The sequence below is a fragment of the Scyliorhinus torazame genome, chromosome 4 (assembly GCF_047496885.1).
Source record: "Scyliorhinus torazame isolate Kashiwa2021f chromosome 4, sScyTor2.1, whole genome shotgun sequence".
Taxonomy (NCBI): domain Eukaryota; kingdom Metazoa; phylum Chordata; class Chondrichthyes; order Carcharhiniformes; family Scyliorhinidae; genus Scyliorhinus; species Scyliorhinus torazame.
The window spans coordinates 103,323,070-103,347,159 of NC_092710.1; the positions used below are offsets into that span (position 1 = coordinate 103,323,070).

At 50.1% G+C, this 24,090-nt stretch overlaps 1 protein-coding gene across 2 annotated transcripts in view; it reads left to right on the forward strand.

Annotated features, from left to right (window-relative positions):
- lgsn (lengsin, lens protein with glutamine synthetase domain) overlaps positions 1 to 23,213 on the forward strand; it is a 41,868-nt gene extending 18,655 nt beyond the window's left edge. Inside the window, exons 3-5 of one of the 2 annotated variants that reach the window (XR_011940627.1) lie at positions 2,299 to 2,471; positions 15,945 to 20,821; positions 22,867 to 23,213. Coding sequence is in view for 1 of the 2 variants with exons in the window: in XM_072498398.1 (XP_072354499.1) it covers positions 2,299 to 2,471; positions 15,945 to 17,123 (1,352 nt within the window). In the remaining variant the exon portion in view is untranslated. Of the gene's footprint in view, positions 1 to 2,298; positions 2,472 to 15,944 lie in introns of both variants that reach the window. The other variant, XM_072498398.1, reaches the window with a different exon arrangement.
- Positions 23,214 to 24,090: the final 877 nt, after the last annotated feature.

Consider the following 24,090-nt stretch of genomic DNA (forward strand, 5'->3'; position numbering starts at 1 on the left):
CTCATTGAAGCCACCCCATGCCGCCGGGAAACCCGCGGGGCGGGGTTGCACTGCCTGCGGGAACAGAAGATCTCAATGGTTGGAGAATTCCAGCTACTCACTGCGCCACAAGACCTCCATGGTTAGTGCCTGCCTTTACCCCTCTGTTAATCCAGTCAGCCAATTCAAATATAGTAGAAAGCAGTTGATGAAACTTCTGGTGGGAGAATTTCACCCAACCTCAGCAGCAGCAACAATGAAGTGTCTTAAATGTAGGAAAATGTCCAAAGCCACCTCACAGGACTATTATCAAACAATTTGAAACTGAGCCAAATAAGGAGAGATTAGTTCAGATGACCAAAAGTTTGGTCAAGAAGGTAGTTTCTAAGGAGTGCCTTAAAGGACCAAGAGAGGTAGAGACAGAGTGGTTTAGGGAGAGAATCCCAGAGCCTCAGGCCTTGTCAGTTGAAGATAAATAAAGTAAATAAATAATCTTTTATTGTCACAAGTAGGCTTACATTACCACTGCAATGATGTTACTGTGAAAAGCCCCGAGTACAGTTGCCAATAGTAGGATAAATGAAAAATCAAGGATGTGAAAGAGATCAGATATGTAAGAGCATAGATATCTTGGAGACTGTAGGACTGGAGGAGAGATGGGAGAGGGATGGGCGGGTGCGAGGCTATGGAGAGATATATTCTAATATAAATATGGAATAAACCATGTTGAAAAGGTGTTTAATAACCATTTGCCCTATTTCTCCACTTGCAGGAGATGGCAATTTGTCTTCACCAGGATTATCTGGTCTGAGCTCAAATCAATCACTTGAAGCTGGACTGGTTGACTTCCTTCAGGAGGGACCTTTGCAAAATGGGGAGATGATCTCTCTGGGTTTGGTGCGATTGGTTGCTTTCAATCAGTGAAATGTGTTCCTCACCCTCCCCCAGCAGAGGAAATAGTTTCTCTCTACCTAACTTGCTATCAATTCCTTTAATCATCTTGTAATGCTTTGTAAACATTTCTTTTCTTTTATAAATTTAGAGTACCCAATTCATTTTTTCCAATTAATGGGCAATTTAGCATGGCCAATCCACCTAGCCTGCACATCGTTTGGGTTGTGGGGACGAAACCCACGCAAACACGGAGAGAATGTGCAAACGCCACACGGACAGTGACCCAGAGCCGGGATCGAACCTGGGACCTCGGTGCCGTGAGGCAGCAGGGCTAACCACTGTGCCACCGTGCTGCCCTGTAAACATTTCTACTAGTATCACTCCTCGATCTTCTGTACTGAACGAAATACAGACTTAGAATTTATGGACTGGTGCTTGTTGTGTTTGGTCTTCTATGTCTTGCAAAGGAATCCAGCAAACACCTAGACTTGTTCAAACCAGGATCTTTATTAAATCACACGTGGTAAGATAGCGATCTGTGACAGAATAAGTTATTATGGAGTTTCTTTGCACTCCTCTGGAACTACACCTAGCTTGAGTGTTCATCTGTATGTCTTACTACCATCTCCAACAACCATCTGGTGATGGCTGATTGTGTCTCCACTTATATGGGAATCCCTGGTCACATGACTACGGTCTTGAGACGCATGGTGTGTCTGCACCGCCACCTGCAGGTTGGAGGTCACACACCATCCATCTGTGATCGGCATATCCAGGCATATCACCACAGCGCTATTCCCCACTCACAGATTGATGGTAGGCAAAGTTGGCATGGGTTCGGTGTAAGGAGAAATGCTCATATAGCAGTTCCCTAGAAGCAATGGTCTGCCATTGTAATAGCCATGCCTCAGTGGCCAGCATCGAGTCCAAAGCTTTGGGTTCAAGTCCCTTTAGAAATCTAAACACAAAATCTAGACAGACAATCAGTATGTTACTGAGGGTGAGCTGCATTTGTGGAGATGTTGCCTTTCGGAGAAGACATAACCGAACCACTATCTACCCTCTCATCTGGACATGGTTGACGCAATGGTGTTATTTCGAAGAAGAGATGGGGAGTTCTTCCTTGTCATTGATGTATTCAATAGTTATCTTGCTGGAAACATCACAAAAAACAGGTTAGATGTTCACTATCACATTGAGGGAGCTTGCTTTGCACAATATGGCTGCCACGTTTCCTATATCACAACAGTGACTTCAGTTTAAAAATACTTTGTTGGCTTTAAGGTGTTTTGAGATATTCTGATGTGGCATAATGCATTATTTAAATATAAACAAGCTTGCCGTGATTATAAACTTTTTGGGCCACATGGTCTACTTCTGTATGGTGCTCTCCATGTAATGTAATCCTCATTTTTTGTCTTATAGATAGCATGAGAGAGCTACCTATGAATAGCAGTGCAACTCTCTCACAAACAAGCACTACTATTGAGCAAGTGAAGCAACAGATCACAAGAGAAGACATTAGGTTCATCCGTTTTGAAGCAAGTGACTTTCATGGGATTTCAAGATCGAAAACTGTGCCATCTCGTTTTTTTCAGGTATAGTATGTGTAGAAGCACTGGGTTCCAATGACTGGTGACCAAGGGCTTAGAACAATAACAGTTTATTGAATACTCTGAGCAGCTCTTGCATGCCATGTGTTTGCTATGCTCTGGGGAGAATTCACGCGCTCCTGACACATGACCCCTTGTGTACTGCATCATCCCAGCCTTCACATGATGGTCTACAGTATGTAATTTGCCTCTTGGTTGACAGGTTAACACACCAATTGAAGAAAGCTGCTTAGAAATGTAAGGTAATGTGTTCAAATCCCTTCCGCGTTTGCGCAGACAGTTTAATGTTGCAGAGGAGTGGTGAGCAGACAAGCTCTATCATGCAGCTTTACTTTGTTGTGAGTGCAACCTCTGAGTTGTGTGCTCAAACCATATGGGTGTGATTCTCCGGCCTGGTTACACTCTCGCTCAAGCGGAACGAGGCCGATAAATAGCGGAGAGGCAGTAAACGAAAACTGTGCCAGACGCCAAACAGTTTGCAATGCAACCGGCCCTCTCCTGCAGGCGAAATCGGGATCTCGATGTAGCGTGGCTACATCGTGGCGATCTTGAAATCCCATGAAAGTCACCACTTAAGCCCTATTTCCATCCAATTAACGGGAATCACCCCTTATCCTAAAGCCTCCCATCATTCTCCCATCGGCCTCCCCAGCAAGTGCTCACGCTGGTGCCGATTAGTATTCCTTTTTAAGATCGTGAAGCTTGCAGAGGGCTTCTGTGGGGAGCCAAGGAGGTAAGTAGCCATCTTTTTTCACAGGCAAAGAGCCCGGGGGCGCTGAACTTGTCACCCCAGTGCTTGGTAGGGGTTGGGGTTGTGGGACCTTTGGCTGGGGTGGACCGCCATGGAAAGGGGGGCAACCGGGGTGTGGCACCACCGTGCCAACCACTGGATCATGTTTACCCATTCTGGGGGCAACCCTTGTCCCTGCCCGCCTGGCCCACCGACCACCCTTAACCCCCACCGACTGGTGAGGCCTCTGGCTGCGCGGCTGAAGGCTATCGCTAATAGGGAATTGCCAATCGTGGTTATGTGAGCATTGCACGCATCCCAATTGGATTCACGTGAGTGGGCGGGCCATGTAGCATGTGGGAGTCACTGCTTAGTATCCCGTGATGCCTGAACACTGCGGGAGGTAACACCACACACCCAGCGGCCAACATCCGAACACCCAGGGCATGGGACACAGCTCCAGGGACATGTCCACGGCCGGAGGCTGGGTGAGTGCTATGGGAAGGGAACCAGCACCCGGTCCAGGTGACATTACGAGCGGGTGTCCGGCATACAGGGTCTGGGGTCTGGTGAGGGTGGCCCGCTGCAGCTGAGACTGGATGGGCAGGGCATTATGGGTGGAGGGGTGGGATCAATGGGGGGATGGAGAGTCCCAGGGTGGCAGCCACCGCTAATGTCAGTCTAACACCTTCCCCCAATTCCTGACAGATATTGAGCGCTATGGCAGGGATATTGGATGCAGAATGTGCCCTAGTGGCACTGCTGCTAGGCTGGGCGGCCAGACGCTGGAGACGGTGGCAGCTGCAGCGTCTGCAGATGCTCGAGGCGGCGGCCCATGTGCCGGACCCTGCTCCACACGCTGAGGACCTGGCCGCCAATCATTTGAACAGGTGACGGACAGCAGGATGCTCCGCCTCAACAAGGAGACAGTGCAGCACCTGTGCCATGTCCTCATGGACTTGGCATCACATGGAGGAGGAGGACACCGGCAAGTTCACCGCAGCCCTGAACATTTACGTCTCGGGATCCTTCCAGTGCTCGAGCGGGGACATGTGTAAATTTCACAGGCTGCAGCCCACAGGTGCATCCGACAGGTCACCGATGCCCTGTATGCCCGGGTGGGAAACTAGATCCTCTTTGATATGAACCAAACCCAACAAGATGCCCTGGCTGCAGGTTTCTCCACCATCGCAGGGGTGCCCAGGTCCAGTGTATCATAGATGTTATGCATGTCGCCATCTGGGGCTGCCCTAAGTTAACATAACATTTTCTTGTGTGCGACCACCAGTTGAAGATAATGCATGTGTGCGCACGCTTCCTGGGGAGCGTCCATAACAGCTACATCCTGGGGACAGTCGATCATCCCCGGCCTCTTTGAGGAGTACCCCTGGATGGGCGGCTGGCTCCTGGGGGATAAGGGGTACTTGCTGTGAACCTGGCTAATGATGCCAGTATAGAGGCTGTAACTGAGCGTGCATCGGACTCCTCAAGATGTGGTTCCGATGCCTCAACCTCTCCGGTGGTGCCCTGCAGTACACCGCCCGGAGGGTCACCCCCTTTGTGGTGGTCTGCTGTATTCTCCACAACCTCACACAATAGCGGGGCCACGAGCTGGAGGTTGGTGATGAGGACCATTGGGCCGAAGTCCCGCCGCTAAAATGCCTGTCCTGCCGGCGTAGATTAAACCACCTACCTTAGCGGTGGGACAAGGCGGCGCGAGCGGGCTCCGGGGTCCTGGGGGGGGGGCGTGGGGCGATCTGGCCCCAGGGGGTGCCCCCACGGTGGCCTGGCCCGCGATCGGGGCCCACCGATCCACTCTTTCCCTTCCGCCTTCACCACGGTCTCCACCATAGCGGAGGTGGAAGAGACTCCCTCCACTGCGCATGCGCGGGAATGCCGTCAGCGCCATGCGGAGCATTCCGCACCTTTGGAGCGGTGCGATGTCCGACTGATTTGCGCCATTTTGGGCGCCCGTCGGCGGACATTGCGCCGATACCGGAGAATTTCGCCCCTGCTCACAGATTGTGCCCCAGAAGCCTGAACACTAACATGTTTCACCGAGGTGCGTGTATCTGCGCTGATGGAGGGCGGAGATGACAACTGTAACGTGATTATTATGGTGGCATCCTCAAGCTCCCCACTGAGGCAGACTCCTGGGAGTCTGGAGAGGGGGGCCACCCAGGATGGGCTGGTACCATCGGCTGGAGGACCTGCGGGAGAATGGCCAAGTGGTCAGTGGGAGGGATGGGTCAGCCAGTAAGACAATAACAACTCACATTTAACAGATCCCCCAGGTGGAACCCGATGGTTCCTCATCACTGCGGCGTCCTCCAGCCTCCGTGTTGGTGACCGCCCTGTACTCGGCCACACGATCACCGTCAGATTATGATGTCTGGTATTCCCCCCCACCCACCCCTCTGCCAGTTGGCCCTCTCCTGGCGATTGTGGGAGAGCTTTTCCTGAGGAGACACAAAGAGGGCATCATTAGCCATACGTATGGTTCACAGTGGTGGGAGGTGGGGTGTGAAGGGAGGGCTGAGGGGTTGAAGGGGGAGAGGGGGTGGGCAAAGGGTTTTGGGGGTGGGTGGATGATCCCATGGGGGTGGAAAGTTCTTGGGGGGAGGAGGAGGCGTTGGTGTCTACTCACTCGTGCTGCCCGGTGTAGGTCATTGACCTTCCTGCACCGGAGGCGAGTCCTCCTGGTCACACTGCCCGAGTTCACTGTCGCCGCCACCTCATCCCAGGCGGCACTGGCTGCCCTTTGCTGACCCTCCTGGACCCTCGGGAGAACAGGACTGACCTCCATAGCGTCTAGCAGCCTCCCAGGTCAGCGTCCCCGAATCTTGGGGTCGGTCTCGTTCTCCTTGGCGCCATTGTTGCGAGCTGGCTGGGGGGGGGAGGGTTGGCTGAGCAAGTGCAGCTTAAGTGATGCTTGACCTTGGTAGCGGGGGGTTGGCGAGTGTAGTGCCAGCGAATCAGCTGGCAAGCCTTCATTTGTGTCTATAAGCCTGTGAGGCCTCATTAAATGGACCAATTAACGTTGAATAGTGTTGCCGGCCTCGCTGGGCCAAGCGCCGGGAAACTCGCAGCAATTCCCACTCTTAGAAATCTTTTCGGAGAATCACACTGGATTGAGTGCAAAAACATGCTTCATTACATTACTGAAAAAGATGTGATGCACTAGGTGAGACATCAATGTCCTGTACTAAAGTAGAGTCTTCTTACTGTTTTGCCCAGCATCCCATTTCATTATGGTTATTTATGGGACCCTGCTGGGTGCCATACTTCCCTGCCCTAGAGCAACTCAATATTTGCAAAGAATTTTGAAATTAATCTTCACTACTTTTTGTATTGAGGAGTCCAGGCCAGAGGCTATAATTCAAGATGTCCCACCTAAGCTGAGTACAATATGAGAGAAGACAGGATAATTCAATAAGTCATGTTTCGGTGACATGCAGATTGTGGGAGTGAGAGAAATTGGAAGGAGGAAGAAAGGTCTCCAGCCTTGAGACTCAGAGAGGGAATAACACATAAAGATTCATATAGAAATTGTAAACACAGTTTCTATACAGACCTATCTCTCACAAATGTTTAATACTAATCAATCCGCTCATTGCACTGACATTTTCAAACAATATGTAGTGTGCAACTGTCATAGATATCGTGGAATTTACAGTGCAGAAGGAGGCCATTCGGCCCATCGAGTCTGCACCGGCCCTTGAAAAGAGCACCCTACTTTAAAAAAAAAGTGAGAGTACCCAATTATTTTTTTCCAATTAAGGGGCAATTTAGCGTGGCCAATCCACCTACCCTGCACATCTTTGGTTGTGGGGGCGAAACCCACGCAGACACGGGAGAATGTGCAAACTCCACACAGACAGTAACCAGGGGCTGGAATCGAACCCTGGTCCTCAGCGCCATAGGCAGCAGTGCTAACCACTGCACCACTCTGCCGCCCAGGAGCACCTTACTTAAACCCACATCTCCACCCTATCCCCGTAACCCAGTAACTCGATCTAACCTTTTTGGACACGAAGGGAAATTTAGCATGGCCAATCCATCTAATCCACCCAATCCACAGGCATAGTAGCACAGTGGGCAATGTTGCGTCACAGCTCCAGGATCCCAGGTTCGATTCCCGGCTTGGGTCACTGTCTGTGCGGAGTCTGCATGTTCTCCCTGTGACTGCGTGGGTTTCCTCCGGGTGCTCTGGTTTCCTCCACAAGTCCCGAAAGACGTGCTGTTAGGTAATTATGGACATTCTGAATTCTCCCTCCATGTACCCGAACAGGCGCCAGAATGTGGCAACTAGGGGCTTTTCACTGTAACTCGATTGCAGCGTTAACACTTCAGCAGTCAAGGGCAGTCACCCTCTGATCTCCGGTTAAGCGTTCTCCAAGGCGGCCTTCAGGACGCGCGACAACGCAGAATCGCCGAGCAGAAACTTATAGCCAAGTTCCGCACACATGAATGCGGCCTCAACCGGGACCTGGGATTCATGTCACATTACATTCACCCCCCACCATCTGACCTGGGCTTGCGAAATCCTACCAACTGTCCTGGCTTGAGACAATTCACACCTCTTTAACCTGGGGTTACCCCTATCTCTGGATCTGTGATGTGGAGATGCCGGCATTGGACTGGGGTGAACACAGTAAGAAGTCTTACAACACCAGGTTAAAGTCCAACAGGTTTGTTTCAAACGCTAGCATTCGGAGCACATCTCCTTCCTCAGGTGAATCTGGACCTGTAAAACCCTTAATTAACTGCTAATGCTCGCATTCTAAGCATTGTCTTGCATCTTTGAATTTATCTATATATATGTTTCTGGAACGTACCTCTTCATTCACCTGAGGAAGGAGCAGTGCTCCGAAAGCTAGTGTTTGAAACAAACCTGTTGGACTGTAGCCTGGTGTTGTAAGACTTATTACAGTGTTAATGTAAGCCTACCTGTGACAATAAAGATTATTATTATTATTAACCTGCACATCTTTGGACTGTGGGAGGAGACCAGAGCACCTGGAGGAATTCCAGATGGAGAAAACCCAGATCGGCTCCCCCCACTGACTGTGACAGCGCTGGTCTCAGTCCGCAGCCGCCACGCCGGGTTCCTGGAAAAAATTAGCACACGTGCCCCACGCCGGCGGGAATTCGGCCCATCAAGGGCGGAGCATCGGGGGAGAGCCTCAGGTAACGTCCTGAGCATGTCCCGACGGCGTGCGGCGTACTCTGCGAGTACACTGTTTTGGAGGGGGCGGAGCATCGCAAATGTGGTACCGCCCCCGATTTTGGCACCAACGGGGATTCTCCGGCCGGTTAGCGAACGCGATTTCGGCATCGGAGAATCCTGCCCCATATTGGTAAAGATGGCAGATTTCCTTCCCTAAAGGACAGTTGTGAACCAGATTAAGGATGGGCAAAAATGCAGGCGCAGTCAGCAATGCCCACATCCAGTAAATACATTTTTAGACATACATCTTTACAACAATAATTTCCTGGTTGCCACTCTTAAAATAGCTTTAGAATGCAGATTAACTTGTTGAATTTAAATTCCACCAGCTGCCATGGTGGGATCTGAACCTGTGTTCCTAAAGCATTAGCCTGGGTGTCTGAGTTACTAATCCAGTAACATTACCGTCATGCCGCCATCTCTCCTGAATTTAAGTAAAGAAGCCAGGTTCTAATTGAATGATGGAACAGGTTTGAGTGCTGAATGATTGTTGCTCGGAGTTAAATATTCCATGTATCACTCTCGTTCTCTTCAGCATAAGAAGATGGCGTGGCTGGGGAGGGTATGTAACGGCACCATGAGGAATGTGACTTGCAGGCCATGATTGAATGGGTGGAGAATGAAATTGGATCTAGTTTCTGGAGTATTACTTGACCTCTGGTGATATTTGCGCACAGTCCATTATAGGAACAGCCATCAGTAAAAACACAGACTCGATGGATAAAATGGGCTATACTTGTTCATGTGTTCTAATGACCATATTTTCAATTCTGAGTTTAACTATCTAATTGTGTAGATACAATTAAATTAGCTCCCAGTCCCGTTTGCTTGACAGATTTATACAAGCTTGAACTCTATCGGGACATCAAGACAACCGACCATTTTACCATGTGCTAAACTGGTGGCATAAATACACTTTTTTTTTAACAAACAATTTTATTGAGGTATTTTTGGCATTGTAAGCAGTAACAATATACATTAGTGTGCAAATATCAATTACAAAAACATAGTGCAAATAATAGTTCCTCTCTCGCAAATAGACCTGCCTATTCTTCCCCCCTACTCTACACTATTCTACCTCCCCCACCCCCCACTGACGATTAGTTCCCCGCGAAGAAGTCGATGAATGGTTGCCACCTTTGGGCGAACCCCGATAGTGATCCTCGTAAGGCGAACTTGATTTTTTCCAAGCCGAGAAAACTTGCCATGTCCGACAGCCATACTTAGGTCTTTGGAGGCTTTGAGTCCCTCCAGACCAACAGTATTCGTTGCCGGGCTGCCAGGGGAGCAAAGGCCACAACGTCGGCCTCTATCCCCTCCTGGACTCCCGTGTCCTCCGACACCCCAAAAATCACCACCCCTGGATTCATCGCCACCCTTGTTTTCAGTACCCGGGACATGACGTCTGAAAATCCCTGCCAGTACCCCCTGAGTTTTGGGCACGCCCAGAACATGTGGACATGGTTCGCTGGTCCTCCCGCACATCCAGCACACTTGTCCTCCAGCCCAAAGAATTTACTCATCCGGGCCACCGTCATGTGGGCCCGGTGAACTACCTTTAACTGAATCAGGCCGAGCCTGGCACATGTTGCAGTTGCAGTTACCCTCCTCAGAGAGTCTGCCCATACGCCTCCCTCCAACTCCCCACCAAGCTCCTCCACCCACTTGAGTGTCAGTTCCCCGGTCCCTGTGTCCTCCGCTCCCATAAGCTCCTTTATAAATATCCGAGACTCTCCCCTCTCCAACCTCTCCTCTGGAAACTACCCTGTCCTGGAGCCCCCCGGTGGAAGGCGTGGAAAGGACGGGACCTGTCTACGTACGAAATCCCGCACCTGCAAGTACCGAAAGTCATTTCCCCTTGCCAGCCCGAACTTCTCCTCATGCTCGCGAAGCTTCCTTCCAGGAACAAGTCGCGCATCCTTCCCACCCCCGTCCTCCACCACGTTCAATACCTGCCATCCATCTACCCCGGGACAAATCGGTGGTTGTCGCATATTGGGGACCAGACCGACGCTCCCACTTCCCCCGCATGCTGCCTCCATTGGCCCCAAATCCGCAGAGCTGCCACCACAGGGTTGGTGGAGTACCTGGCCGGCGGGAGCGGCAGAGGAGCCGTGACCAGGGCTGCCAAGCTGGTGCCCCTGCACGAAGCAGTCTCCACCCGCTCCCAAACCGACCCCATACCCACCATCCATTTCCTCATCATGGCTATGTTAGCTGCCCAGTAGTAGTTGCTGAGGTTCGGCAACGCCAGTTCCCCCTCACTATGGTTCCGTTCCAGCATCCCCCTCTTTACCCGCGGGGACTTCCCCGCCCACACAAATCCCAGGATGATTTTATTGATCCTTTTAAAAAAGGACCGCGGAATGAAAATTGGGAGAAACTGGAAAATAAACAGGAATCTCGGGAGGATCGTCATCTTCACCGTCTGTACTCTCCCCGCTCGTGACAGCGGGAGCACATCCCATCTCCGGAACTTGTCCTCATTTGCTCAACCAGTCTAGACAAGTTCAACTTATGTATCCCTAAATACCTAAAACTTTCCCCAAATAGCCTAAACGGTAGCTCCCTCAGCCTATTCTCCTGAACCCTCGCCTGCACCACAAACATCTCGCTCTTTGCCATGTTCAATTTGTACCCCGAAAACCGGCTAAATTCCCCTAGGATTTCCATAATCCCGTCCGTCCCTGCCACTAGATCCGACACGTATAACAGCAGGTCATCCGCCTAGAGCGAGACCTTGTGTTCTACCCCCCGCCCATGACCATTCTCTTCCATCCCCTTGCCGCTCTCAGAGCAATTGCCAGCGGTTCCATGGCCACCGCAAACAGCAATGGAGAGAGGGGGCATCCCTGTCTTGTCCCACGGTGTAGTCGAAAATATTCAGATGTCATCCTGTTCGTCCTTACACTAGCCTCCGGGGCCTGATATAGCAGTCTGACCCAGTCCACAAAGCCTTCCCCGTACCTAAACCGCCCCAGCACCTCCCATAGATAGTCCCACTCAAACCGGTCAAAAGCCTTTTCGGCATCCATTGCCACCACTACCTCCACCTCTCTGCCCTCCGGGGGGCATCAGAATCACTTTGAGTAGCCTTCTTAGGTTGGCTACCAGCTGCCTGCCCTTCACAAACCCCGTTTGGTCCTCCCCAATCACGTCCGGTACACAGTCTTCGATTCTGGACGCCAGGATCTTGGCCAGCAGTTTAGCGTCAACATTAATCAAGGAGATTGTCCTATAGGACCCACAAGCTTCCGGATCTTTATCCCGTTTTAATATCAGCGACATCGTCGGGGGTAACACCCCACTGTCCCTCGCCTCGTTGAACACCCTAACCAGCACCGGCCCCACTATCCCCGAGAACTTTTTGTAGAACTCCACTGGATACCCGTCCGGCCCCGGGGCTTTACCCGACTGCATGGCCTACAGGCGCCCCATTACTTCTTCAACTCTAATCGGGGCACCCTGCCCCTCTACCATCCCCCTGCCCACCTTTGGGAAGGTCAGCCCATTTAAGAAGTGCCTCATCCCCTCCGGCCCCGTGGGGGGTTCCGAGGCATACAGCTTGCTGTAAAAGTCTCTGACTATCTTATTCAGTCCTGCCGGGTCTCCAACCCGGTTCCCTTCCCTGTCCACCACCGTCCCTATTTCCCTGGCCGCCTCCCTCTTCCTAAGTTGCTGTGCCAGCATTGTGCTGGCTTTCTCTCCATGTTCATACACCGCGCCCCTTTCTGAGCTGCTCTACGGCCTTCCCTGCGGATAGCGCCCCCAACTCCGCCTGCAGTCTCCGTCGTTCCCTAAGTAGCTCTGTCCTCGGGGACTCCGCATATTCCCTGTCCGTCCGTATCATCTCCTGAACCAGTCTGTCCATCTCCGCCCTGTCCATTCTGTCCCTATGGGCTCGGATTGAGATCAGTTCCCCTCTTACCACCGCCTTCAGCGCCTCCCAGAGCACCGCTGCTGAGACCTCCCCTGTATCGTTGACCTGCAGGTTGTTCTGCATGCATTTCCTCACTCTCTCACCACCCGCCCCCCCCCCCCCCCCCCTCATCTGCCAACAATCCCACCTCTAACCTCCATTGTGTGCGCTGGTAACTTTCTTTGCAGACCTGCAGGTCGACCCAATGTGGAGCATTGTCCGAAATCGTGATCGCCGAGTATTCTGTATCGCTCACCCCCTCCAAAAAGTCCCTACTCATAATAAAGAAGTCAATACGAGAATAAACCTTGTGAACATGTGAATAGAACGAGAACTCCTTCCCCGTCGGCTGACTGATTCTCCAGGGGACTACCCCTCCCATTTGTTCCATGAACCCCCTCAGTTCCCTTGCCATTGCCGGGACCCTGCCCGTTCTGGAGCACGACCGATCCAGGTCGGGATCAAGGACTGTATTAAAGTCCCCACCCATAATCAGCTTGTGCGAATCCAAGTTGGGGATTTCCCCCAGCAGCCTTTTGATGAAATCTACATCATCCCAGTTTGGAGCGTAAACATTCACTAGGACCACCCTCACCCCCTCAAGCTTACCCCGGACCATGAGAAATCTACCACCCCCATCCGCAACTGTGCTGTCCGCCTCAAATTGAACCCGTTTGTTAATCATGATCGTGACCCCTCTGGTCTTAGCATCAAGCCCCGAATGGAAGACCTGGCTAACCCAGCCATTCCGTAATCTAATCTGGTCCGCCACTTTCAAGTGTGTCTCCTGCAGCATCATTACATCCGCCTTCAGAGTCCGTAAGTGCGCGAACACACGTGCCCTCTTGACCGGCCCATTTAAACCTCGAACATTCCAGGTGATCAGCCTGGTTGGAGGGCACCCTGCCCCCCCGCGCCGATCAGCCATCCCCCTTCTTGGGCCCACCCCCTGCCCATGTGCTGCGCCTCCCCTGGACTGCCTCTTCACAGCTCCCACCCCCGACCTCTTTCCTGTTACTTGGTTCAGTTCCCTCCCTCGACAGCAGACCATCCCCCCCCCCCCCCCCCCCCAGCAACAACACCCTGTAACCTAACCCCTGCCATATACTGGCTGTATACACACCCCGCACCTCGCTCCCGTTGACCAGCTCAAAGCAGCTAGCCTGGTGTCTCTCAATTCCGGCGCCACTATGTCTCCCACCTATTGTCCCCCCACTCCCCTCCCCCTCGCCCATCAACACCACTTCCCCAGAACAGCCCTATTCGAGCAATCGCTTTTGGACCGAAACAGAGAGAAACAAACAAAGAACCAAGCTCGCCCTCACAATAGTGCAATTCAAACTGTGTAATGAGGTGGGCGCTACCACCCAGCCCCCTCCCAACATTACCAGAAAAATAGCAAAAAGAACCCGTACCGCCCCCCAGCACCCAATAACTTAACCGTTAACTATGACTTTGGCTTTAACATTAAAACTTTCAAACAGGCAAAAACAAACACAAGGGGCAAAATTCTCCGGTATCGGCGCGATGTCCGCCGACTGGCGCCCAAAACGGCCAACTGGCGGAAAAGGCCTTTGGTGCCCGGCCAGCTGGCGCGGAAATAACATCTCCGGGCGGCGCATGCGCGGGAGCGTTAGCGGCCGCTGACGGCATTCCCGCGCATGCGCAGTGGAGGGAGTCTCTTCAGCCTCCGCCATGGTGGAGACCGTGGCGAAGGCGGAAGGAAAAGAGTGCCCCCACGGCACAGGCCCGCCCGCGGATCGGTGGGCCCCGATCGTGGGCCAGGCCACCATGGGGGCACCCCCCGGGGCCAGATCGCCCCGTGCCCCCCCCAGGACCCCGGAGCCCGCCCATGCCTGTCCCGCCAGTAAGGTAGGTGGTTTAATCTACGCCGGCGGGACAGGCATTTTAGCAGCGGGACTTCGGCCCATCCGGGCCGGAGAATCGCGGGGGGGGGGGCCCGCCAACCGGCGCGGCGCGATTCCCGCCCCCACCGAATATCCGGTGCCGGAGAATTCGGCAACCGGCGGGGGCGGGATTCACGCCAGCCCCCGGCGATTCTCCGACCCGGCGGGGGTCGGAGAATCTCGCCCAAGAACTCCCCAAATTTTAAGTAAAAGAACATGCCGAACGAAGGGCAATCCACAAAAAATGCAAGCATCCCTTGTAACACTCAAACTTTAGTCCATGGGTCCTCAGTTCGGCACCAGTCCATGCCCCTTAGCAAAGTCCATCGCTTCCTCCGGGTCTTCAAAATAATGCTGCTGTTCCCGGTCTGTGACCCAAAGCCGCGCCGGAAAAAGAAGCCCAAACTTGACCTTTTTAAACAGGATCTCTTTAATTTGTCTGTAGGCTGTCCTCCTTCTGGCCACCTCCTGGCTCAGATCCTGATAGATGCGCAGGGCACTGTTGTTCCATAAGCAGCTCTTCGTGTTCTTGGCCCGCTGTAGGACCCGCTCCTTGTCCATGAACCTATGGAACCTGACCATCATCGCCCCCCCCCCCCCTCTCCCCCCCACCCCCCGCGGCTGCCTCGCCTGCACTCTGTGTGCCATGTCCAGCTCCAATGGACGCGGGAAGAAATCATCCCCCACCAGCTTCTGCAGCATGTCTGCCACATATGCCGTGGCATCCACTCCCTCGGCCCCCTCCGGGAGCCCAATGATTCTTTGGTTCTGCCGGCGAGACCTATTTTCCAGGTCCTCCAGCCTGTCTATCAGCCTTGATTGTTGCTCCTTCAACTTTCTAATTTCCACGTCCGCTACCGTTTGGAAATCCGCCTGCTCCTCCACTGTCTTCCCGAATGCCTGGACCTTCTTATCCTGGGCGTCCAGCCTTTGGTCCAGTCGCTCCACCGCTTTCTGAAGCGGTTCCAAATTATCCCGCTTCAGTGCTGCGAAGCTCTCCTTCATGACCTTCAACATGTTGTCCAGTGCTGTCTGGACCGTCCGTTCCGTGGTCCGTTTGTCGGCCATCTTTCCTCCCACTTGAACTTCCGCACCACCTTTGTTCAGCCCCTTCTTCGCCTGTTTTCTCTCCCTTCTACTCCTTAAGTCCATACAACTCTGTATGGATCCAGATCTACAGTGCTGTTGTTTTCCCCTCCAGCGCTCAAAAGTTCGAAAAAGTCGGGGGAAAAGGTCTAAAAATCTGACCGGAGCGAGAGCCACCAAATGCGCGACTTACTCCCTCATAACCGCCACCCGACATCCGTAAATACACTTTTAAATAACCAACACTTAATGTGGCTTGGGTAACTATCTGTGTGGAATTTGCACATTCTCCCTGTGACTGCATTGGGCCTCAACTGGGGGCTCCGGTTTCCTCCTACAGTTCAAAGATGTGCAGGTTAGGTGGATTGGCCGTGGTAAAATTGGTCCTTCGTGTCCAAAGATGTGTAAGTTAGGTGGGGTTATGGGCATAGGGCAGGGGAGTGGGCCTAGGAATGGTGCTCTTTCAAATATTCGGTGCAGACTCGATGGGCTGAGGAGATTCTATGATTCTATCATTCTAAATGGTTTTGAATTGCCAGAGAACTGCATGGAGATTAACTCAGTCAAACTTGTGCTTCCTACACAGGAGAAAGTGTTTCACGGGGTGCCCCTCCCAAGAGGTTACCTGGAGCTGACGTGGAGTCCAAAGGAAAATGAAGTAGATCATCCCAGTTTCAATAGCGACATACTCTTAATGCCTGACATCGCAACCTTTAGAGTCCTCCCGTGGGCTGAGAAAACAGCCAGGGTAATTTGCGATTCTTGCTCAATAACAGGCAACCCTCTTCTGACATCTCCTAGACAAATAGCAAAGCTTCAACTGAACCAGCTTCGGGCATATGGCTTCACTTTGCATTCGTCCTTCACCTATGAGTTTTGGCTTTTCAGTTTTGCTCAGACATTAAACGCACCAACATCTTTCCCTGCTGCAACCCTCCTGAATAATCATGACCAGAACTTTGTGCAGGAGTTATTTGATGCCATGTACGGTGCTGGGGTTGATATTGAAAGCTTTTCCTCGTCCCGGGGGCCCGGTCAAATGGAGGTGTCACTTCGAGCTGAGTTTGGGATGGGTGCCGCAGACAATGCCTTCACGTTCAGAACGGGTGTCAAAGAGCTGGCAAGGAAACACGATAACGCTGCCAGCTTCTTCACACCCTCCGGCTTTGGCAACTCCGGGACGCTTTCCCACTCTCTGTGGGATGCGAATGGGAGGCAAAACCTCTTCTGTGATCCAACAGCAGCACAGGAGCTGTCAGGCATCGGGAAGAGGTGGCAGGCTGGCCTGGCACAGCATGCCGCAGCCCTCAGTTGCCTGGTAGCCCCTGGCCCATGCTGCCGCAAGCGCTACAGCAATGGGAAAGGCGAAGGGGTTGTCGGTGTGACGTGCGGGTCCAACGACAACAGCTGTGCCTTTAACGCCAAGTTCCATGGGGGCAGAGGAGCCCGTCTCGAAAACCGCCTGGCGTCGGCCATGGCCAATCCTTACATCGTCCTCGCTGCCACCGTGGCTGCGGGCCTGGATGGGCTCAGGAGGGGGTCATCGGAAAGCGAAATGCGAGCTGCCCCCATTCTTCACCCGCTCAAACCCTGTACCATTCCCGTTCGGCTGGAGGATGCACTTGATGCACTGGAGCACGACCACTGCATCCGGCGGGCATTGGGCGAGCCTTTCATCCAACATTTCATTGCGGTCAAACAGTTTGAATTGAAGACGCAGGCATTAGATGGCGAGGATGACAAGTACCTAGAATACTTCATCTAGTAAATTATTAATAGGTACCATACAATATATCATATACAACATTATATACCACATCATGTACAGCACATTATATATACAAGATACAATGTATAAGATACAATATACAGAATACAATATATCATATACAACAGATCATTTGTATTGAATAGTATACAGTATATTATATACAGCACACTACTACAGACCATACATTATATATCACATGCAGCAGATCATATTTAATATATAACCTACAATATATCAAATACACTATGTAATATATTATATTTACTATACAATATACCATATACAACATGAAATGGACAATATATCATATATAATATATCATGCTGCTTAATGACAATGTCAAAGTTCTCCATTCACAAACCAAGTCCTCATTCTTTAAGTTGTGCTGTGCTGACAGGACGGTGTAATTCCCTACAGTAGGAGTCCTTACACCATTTTATGTGATGATGAGGAATCTGGGTTGTTAAGCTAATGCTTGGGAAGGAAATAATTTTCTTTCCAATTCAGTTCTGGTTCTGCCATGGAACCATGGAGCCAAGGATATTTCTACAATGCTTTAGAAAGTTGTACAACATAACATTTTAATGGACTTTGACGGATTACCAAAACTGGGAAGTTTCAGGTCTTGCTTTTTTTCTTTGTAATCTGCTTATAAATTATTTCTCATTGAAGAGCATTTTTTTTTGTTGCTTTGATACTGGAAGATCTATGAGAAATATTGGATCATTGTTTCCTTCAGGCATTAAGTTTAATAAAACAGTTGTCAAGAGTAATGGACGAGCCCAGTTCCCAGCAATGGATTGTCTCTCAGCCTTCAAACCATCATCTTAAAATGGGCAAATGAGATTATCAAAAGCAAGGCTGTTTAGTAGGCCACAAATGAGTCAGAACTGAGTTGGTAAGAAGAAAACTTGGTTTATTTACGATATACATCAGATCCCAGTCGGTTCTGCTTTGTCAGTTTCACACTTCGCTGACTCAATCATGAATGATCTGGGGCTCCCCGCCGCCTTAGTGGGAACTCGTATTCAGGGGAGACTGATTGCTCCAACCCATAGGTCTCATGCGGGTTATTACTTCCCTCCCCCCACTGCAATGTGGAAAATTGCTCAGGTGATTCTTGTACACAAGAAACAGGAGAAATCCAACCCAGCCAATTACAGCCCTATCAGTCTACACTTCATCATCAGCAAAGTGATGGAAGGAGTCATCAACAGTGCCTTCAAGCGGCACTTGCAATGACGTTCAGTTTGGGTTCCGCCAGGGTCACTCAGCTCCTGACCTCATTCAAACATGGACAAAAGAGCTGAATGCCACAGGTGAGGCGAGAGTGACTGCCCTTGACATCAAGGCAGCATTTGACCGTGTATGGCATCAAGGAACCCTAGCAAAACTGGGGTCAATGGGAATTGGGGAAAACTCTTCACTGGCACAAAGGAAGATGGTTGTGGGGGTTAGAGGTCAAGCATCTCAACTCCAGGACATCACTGCAGGAGTTCCTCAGGGTAGTGACCTAGGCCCAACCATCTTCAGTTGCTTCATCAATGACCTCCTTTCCATCATAAGGTCAGAAGTGGGGATGTTTGCGGATGACTGCACAATGTTCAGCACCATTTGCAATTCCTCAGATAATGAAGTAGTTCATGTCCAAATGCAGAAAGACCTGGACAATATCCAGGCTTGGGCTAACAAGTGGCAAGGTATATTTGCGCCACACAAGTGCCAGGCAATGACCGTTTCCTACAAGAGTGGATCTAACCATCGCCCCTTGACATTCAATGGTATTACCATCGCTGAATCCTCCACAATCAACATCCTGGGGGTTACCATTGATCAGAAACTGAATTGGACTAGTCACATTAATACAGTGACTCACCTCCTGACCCCCCCAAAGCCTGTCCACCACCTAGAAGGCACAAGTAAGGAGTGTAATGGAATACTCACCATTTGCCTGGATGAGTGCAGCTCCAACAACACTCAAGAAGCTCAACACCATCCAGGACAAAGCAGTCCGCTTGATTTCTCCCCCTTTCACAAACATTCAACCCTCCACCACCAACGAACAGTGGCAGCCTTATATACCATCTACAAGATGCACTGCAGTAACTTGCTAAGGTTCCTTAGACAACACCTTCCAAACCCACGACCACTACCATCTAGAAGGACAAGAGCAGCAGATACCTGGGAATACCACCACCTGGAGGATTCCTCCAAGTCACTCACCACTCTGACTTGGAAATATATTGCCGTTCCTTTAATATCACTGGGGCAAAATCCTGGAACTCCATCCCTAACAGCACCTCAAGGACTGCAGCGGTTCAAGAAGGCAGCTCACCACCACCTTCTGAAGGGCAACAGGGATGGGCAATAAATGCTGGCCTAACCAGCAAGGCCCACATCCTGTAAATGAATTTTTAAAAAGTCCGAAGACTCTTCTGGCGACTGCAGAGTAGGAGGGCACCAGTCTTTCTTTGCCCATGGCTGTGCTTCCTGCACTTGCAGGGTTGGATCTGGATGGCGAACGTTGCTTTGGTTTGGTACATCGTGGTGGATGCACTGTCTGAGACTGCTGCATTTCTTGCTCCCCGTCGTAGACTTTTGATGCCTGGGTTTCCATGTGAGATTCCGTATCTAGAATCTCTCATTTCAGCATCTTGACCCGCTTGCGGTAATACTCTAATCTCTATGGGCATCGGATTTAGTTTTACCATAACTTTCCTCTCCCAAGGAATTTTTCATACAACTGGACGCTTGGACCGTATGTGATCGAGGTGCTTTTTCATGATGCGACCTTGCGCCTGAACTTGATAAGATACCGACCCCATCTGGTGGACAATTGTCCCTGAGATCCACTGGGTGCCATCTGCAAAGTTTGGAACACAGACTGCATCAGGTGGTACAAATAATATGGGCGGTTTTCGGCGAACAGGGCAACGCCCTTGCAGTTCCTGGCTGTGGCGCACTTTACCGCCAATATCAGGAAAAGCCAAGCTAAGATGGGTTCAAAACCTTTGGTCCATTAGAAACATAGCCGGTGCCACCCCGGTCTGGCATGTGGACTGGTCCTAAAGCAGAACAATATTAAAAAAAATAAATTTAGATACCCAATTATTTTTATTTTCCAATTAAGGGCCAACTTAGCATGGCCAATTCACTTACCCTGAACATCTTTGAGTTGTGGGGTTAAGACCCACGCAGAATTGGGGAGAATGTGCAAAATCCACACGGACATTGACCCGGGGCCGGGATCGAACCCGGGTCCTTGGTGCCATGAGGTAGCAGTGCTAACCACCGTGCCACCACCTATAGCAGAACAAAAATCTGGTCAGTCTCGTGTCCATTGACCCCAAAGTCTGCTTTTTTAATCCATGTTTGAATACTTGTGCCACTCTTTTCACCAGCCTGTTTGAAGCTGGGCGAAACAGGGCCATGCGGATGTGCCATAACCCGTTAGCCATCAGGAATCCTGAGAACTCTTCACTTGTGACAGATGTTCCATTGCCTGTAACCAACACCTCTGGGATACCGTGTGTACTGAAGGACAGGCACTATTTCTCAATGGTCGCTCTGGAGGTGGTCGCTGACATTCTATGTGCCTCCAACAACTTAGAGTGGACATCTATAAAGAGTAAGAACATCGAGCCTTGAAAAGGCCAGAAAAGGAACTGGAATTACAAATGACCACGCACGAGGTAAGGATCTTTGAAGGGCGTGACTTAATTGGGTTTTATGTTCACTTACACTGATGCAAACCTTTGATTTCAAGATTCTTTGTTTCAAATTTCATTACAATTTTCATGTTGCTGTGGTGGGATTTGAACTCACTGAGTTAGATTTTCCCGTTTGGGTTGAGATCCCGACGTCAGCCTCAATTCTGGACCAGCAAGCTGGAAGTGTCTGTGGAGGGAAATTGGCCTCAATCCCCCTGGAGGAACCCCATTAAGAAGCTGCCTCCGTGAGCCCGGTCAATTAAGGACAGTGGGTGGACCAGGGAAGTGGGAAGTCCAAAAGCAGGCCCACAGCCATGTCTCACTGTCAGTCCCGCTGGAAGAGGTGGGCGTTGCTGAGGCAAGTAGACAAGGGCGAGAGTTCATCAACATGCCCATCATGCCATGTGGACTGGTCCTAAAGCAGAACAATATTTTAAAAAATAAATTTAGATACCCAATTATTTTTTTTTTCCAATTAAGGTCCAACTTAGCATGGCCAATTCACTCACCCTGAACATCTTTGAGTTGTGGGGTTAAGACCCACGCAGAATTGGGGAGAATGTGCAAAATCCACACGGACATTGACCCGGGGCCGGGATCGAACCCGGGTCCTTGGTGCCATGAGGTAGCAGTGCTAACCACCGTGCCACCACCTATAGCTGAACGGTAGCATAGTGGTTAGCACAATTGCTTCACAGCTCCAGGATCCCAGGTTCGATTCCTGGCTTGGGTCACTGTCTGTGCGGAGTCGGCACGTTCTCCCCGTGTGTGCGTGGGTTTCCTCCGGGTGTTCCAGTTTCATCCCACAGTCCAAAGATGTGCAGGTTAGGTGGGTTGGCCATGCTAAATTGCCCTCAGTGTCCAAAATTGCCCTTAGTGTTGTGTGGGATTGCTGGGTTATGGGGATAGGGTGGAGGTGTGTACCTTGGATAGGGTGCTCTTTCCAAGAGCCGGTGCAGACTCGATGGGCCGAATGGCCTCCTTCTGCACTGTAAATTCTATGAAATCTATGAAACATGGATGCTTTTGATGATGTCTTCTGTAAAAGAAAGCCAACAGCAGGAAGAGCCATGATTTGGAGGAGGAATACCTCACAGGATTGGTTTCAGCCAGAGTAGAGGCCTATTGTCTTGGCAATGTCTTTGGTGGGACATGGAGTCTCTGGTTCCGATGGAATCTGGTCTGGCTACCTAGAGGTCACATCAACAGCTACATATTGGCGGGCGGGGGGGGTGGTGGGGTGAGTCTGTCATGACTCTCCTCTATTTTCCTGGTCACCCTGTCTCCAAGCTCTTCTCCACTGGGCTGAGAAACTACAGATCATTGTCTCTGAAATAGTTACTGGTTCAACAACACAACTACCACACTCCCACAGTGCAATCAGCTACCTGAACATTACAGAGGACCAATTCATGACAAAGCTTAGGGGGCACAGGCAGGTTGTGATTTGAAGGAGGTAGGACAAGTTGATGAGGCTGTTAAAAAAGCATCCGGGATTCTGGACTTTATAAATAGAGGCACAGCGTGCACAATTTCAAGGAAATTACATGAAGCCTTTCTGATACGTGGGCTAGGCCTTAGCTGGAGTAATGTGCTCAGTCCCAGTCTCCACGCTTTAGGTGGGGTATCAAGGCCTCCAAACAGGTGCAGAGAGCATTTACGAGAATGGTACCAGGGTTGAAGTACTTTAGATATGTGGAGAGACTGAAGAAGCTAGGAGTCTTCTCCTTAGAGCAAAGAGGGTTAGGGGAGGTTCAATAGAGATGTTCAAAATGATGTGTTGTTTTGATACTGGCAGGAGGGTTAGTGACCAGAGGATATAGATTTAAGATAATGAGAAAAACAAGCCAAGGGATAATGTAGTTTTTCTGTATTAAGTGAATTGTTATGATCTGGAGTGCACTGCCTGAAGGAATGGTACAAGCAGATTCAAGAGAAACTTTCAAAAAGGAATTGGCTAAAGACTTGGCAATGGGGGAAGTGCAGTGGTGGTGGGACTAATTGGATAGCCCGTTCTGCACCTACAGGTAACTAAAACAAGACACAGGAGAAAGAAAGATGGTTCTCTGCCTTCTCCGAGATATTGGCTACCAGACAGAACCTGAACTGATAACGTCCCGTCAACTCCTTCCTCCAGCCCAGACAACGAGCAGAGGGAACGAGGCCTGAGTGAATTTCAACCATCAGTGAATCACGACTACTTTCTGTTGGACCTTTCTACAATGATTCAACTTCGAGCTGCTTTAATTGTTTAGTCTACGCTCAGGACAGAAAATATTTAGATTGATTTACTTATGCTTTAATGATGATTTCTGTACAATAAAAGATTAACAGACTGCAAGATGTATTAAAAGGAATACAATTTTGTCCTGCAGGTGTATGTGGTATATACCTATATTTTGTGAAATGCTCTAGTGTGGTGTATTTCTGTGCCGTGGTATATCTCTGTGACGTGGTATACCTCTGTATCATGGCATATCTCTGTGCTGTCATATATCTCTGTTGTACATTTCTCTGACATGGTATTTCTCTGTGTCGTGGTATATCTCTGTGCTGTTGTATATCCCGTACCAGCCTCCCCGAACAGGCGCCGGAATGTGGCGACTAGGGGCTTTTCACAGTAACTTCATTGAAGCCTACTTGTGACAATGAGCGATTTTCATTTCATTTAATTTCTCTTATATATTTCTGTGACGTGGTATATCTCTGTTGTATGTTTCTGTGTCATGGTATATCTTTGTGTCGTCTATCTGTGTCGTGCTTCATCTCTGCTGTTGTATGTCTCTGATGTAAATTTCTGTGATGAGGTATATATCTGTGTTGTATATCTCTGTGTCATGATATATCTCTGTGCCATGGTATACCTCTGTACTGTCGTACATCTCTGCTGTATATTTCTGTGATGAGGTGTATATCTGTGCTATATATCTGTGTGTCATGGTATATATCTGTGCTGTTGTATATCTCTTGCATATTTCTGTGATGAGGTATATGTATTGTATATCTCTGTGTCATGGTATATCTCTGTGATGTTGTTTTTCTCTTGTATTTTTCTGTGATGTATATATCTGTGTTGTATATTTCTGCGATTTGGTATATATCTGTGTTTATTTCTGTGATGTTGTACATCTCTGCTGTGGCATAACTGCTCTGTGGTTTATCTCTGTTGTGGTATATTTCTGCATTGTGTTGTATTTTGTTTTTGTCTTTATGAACTATTGAGCACATGTGGGATGCTATGTTATTCTCTA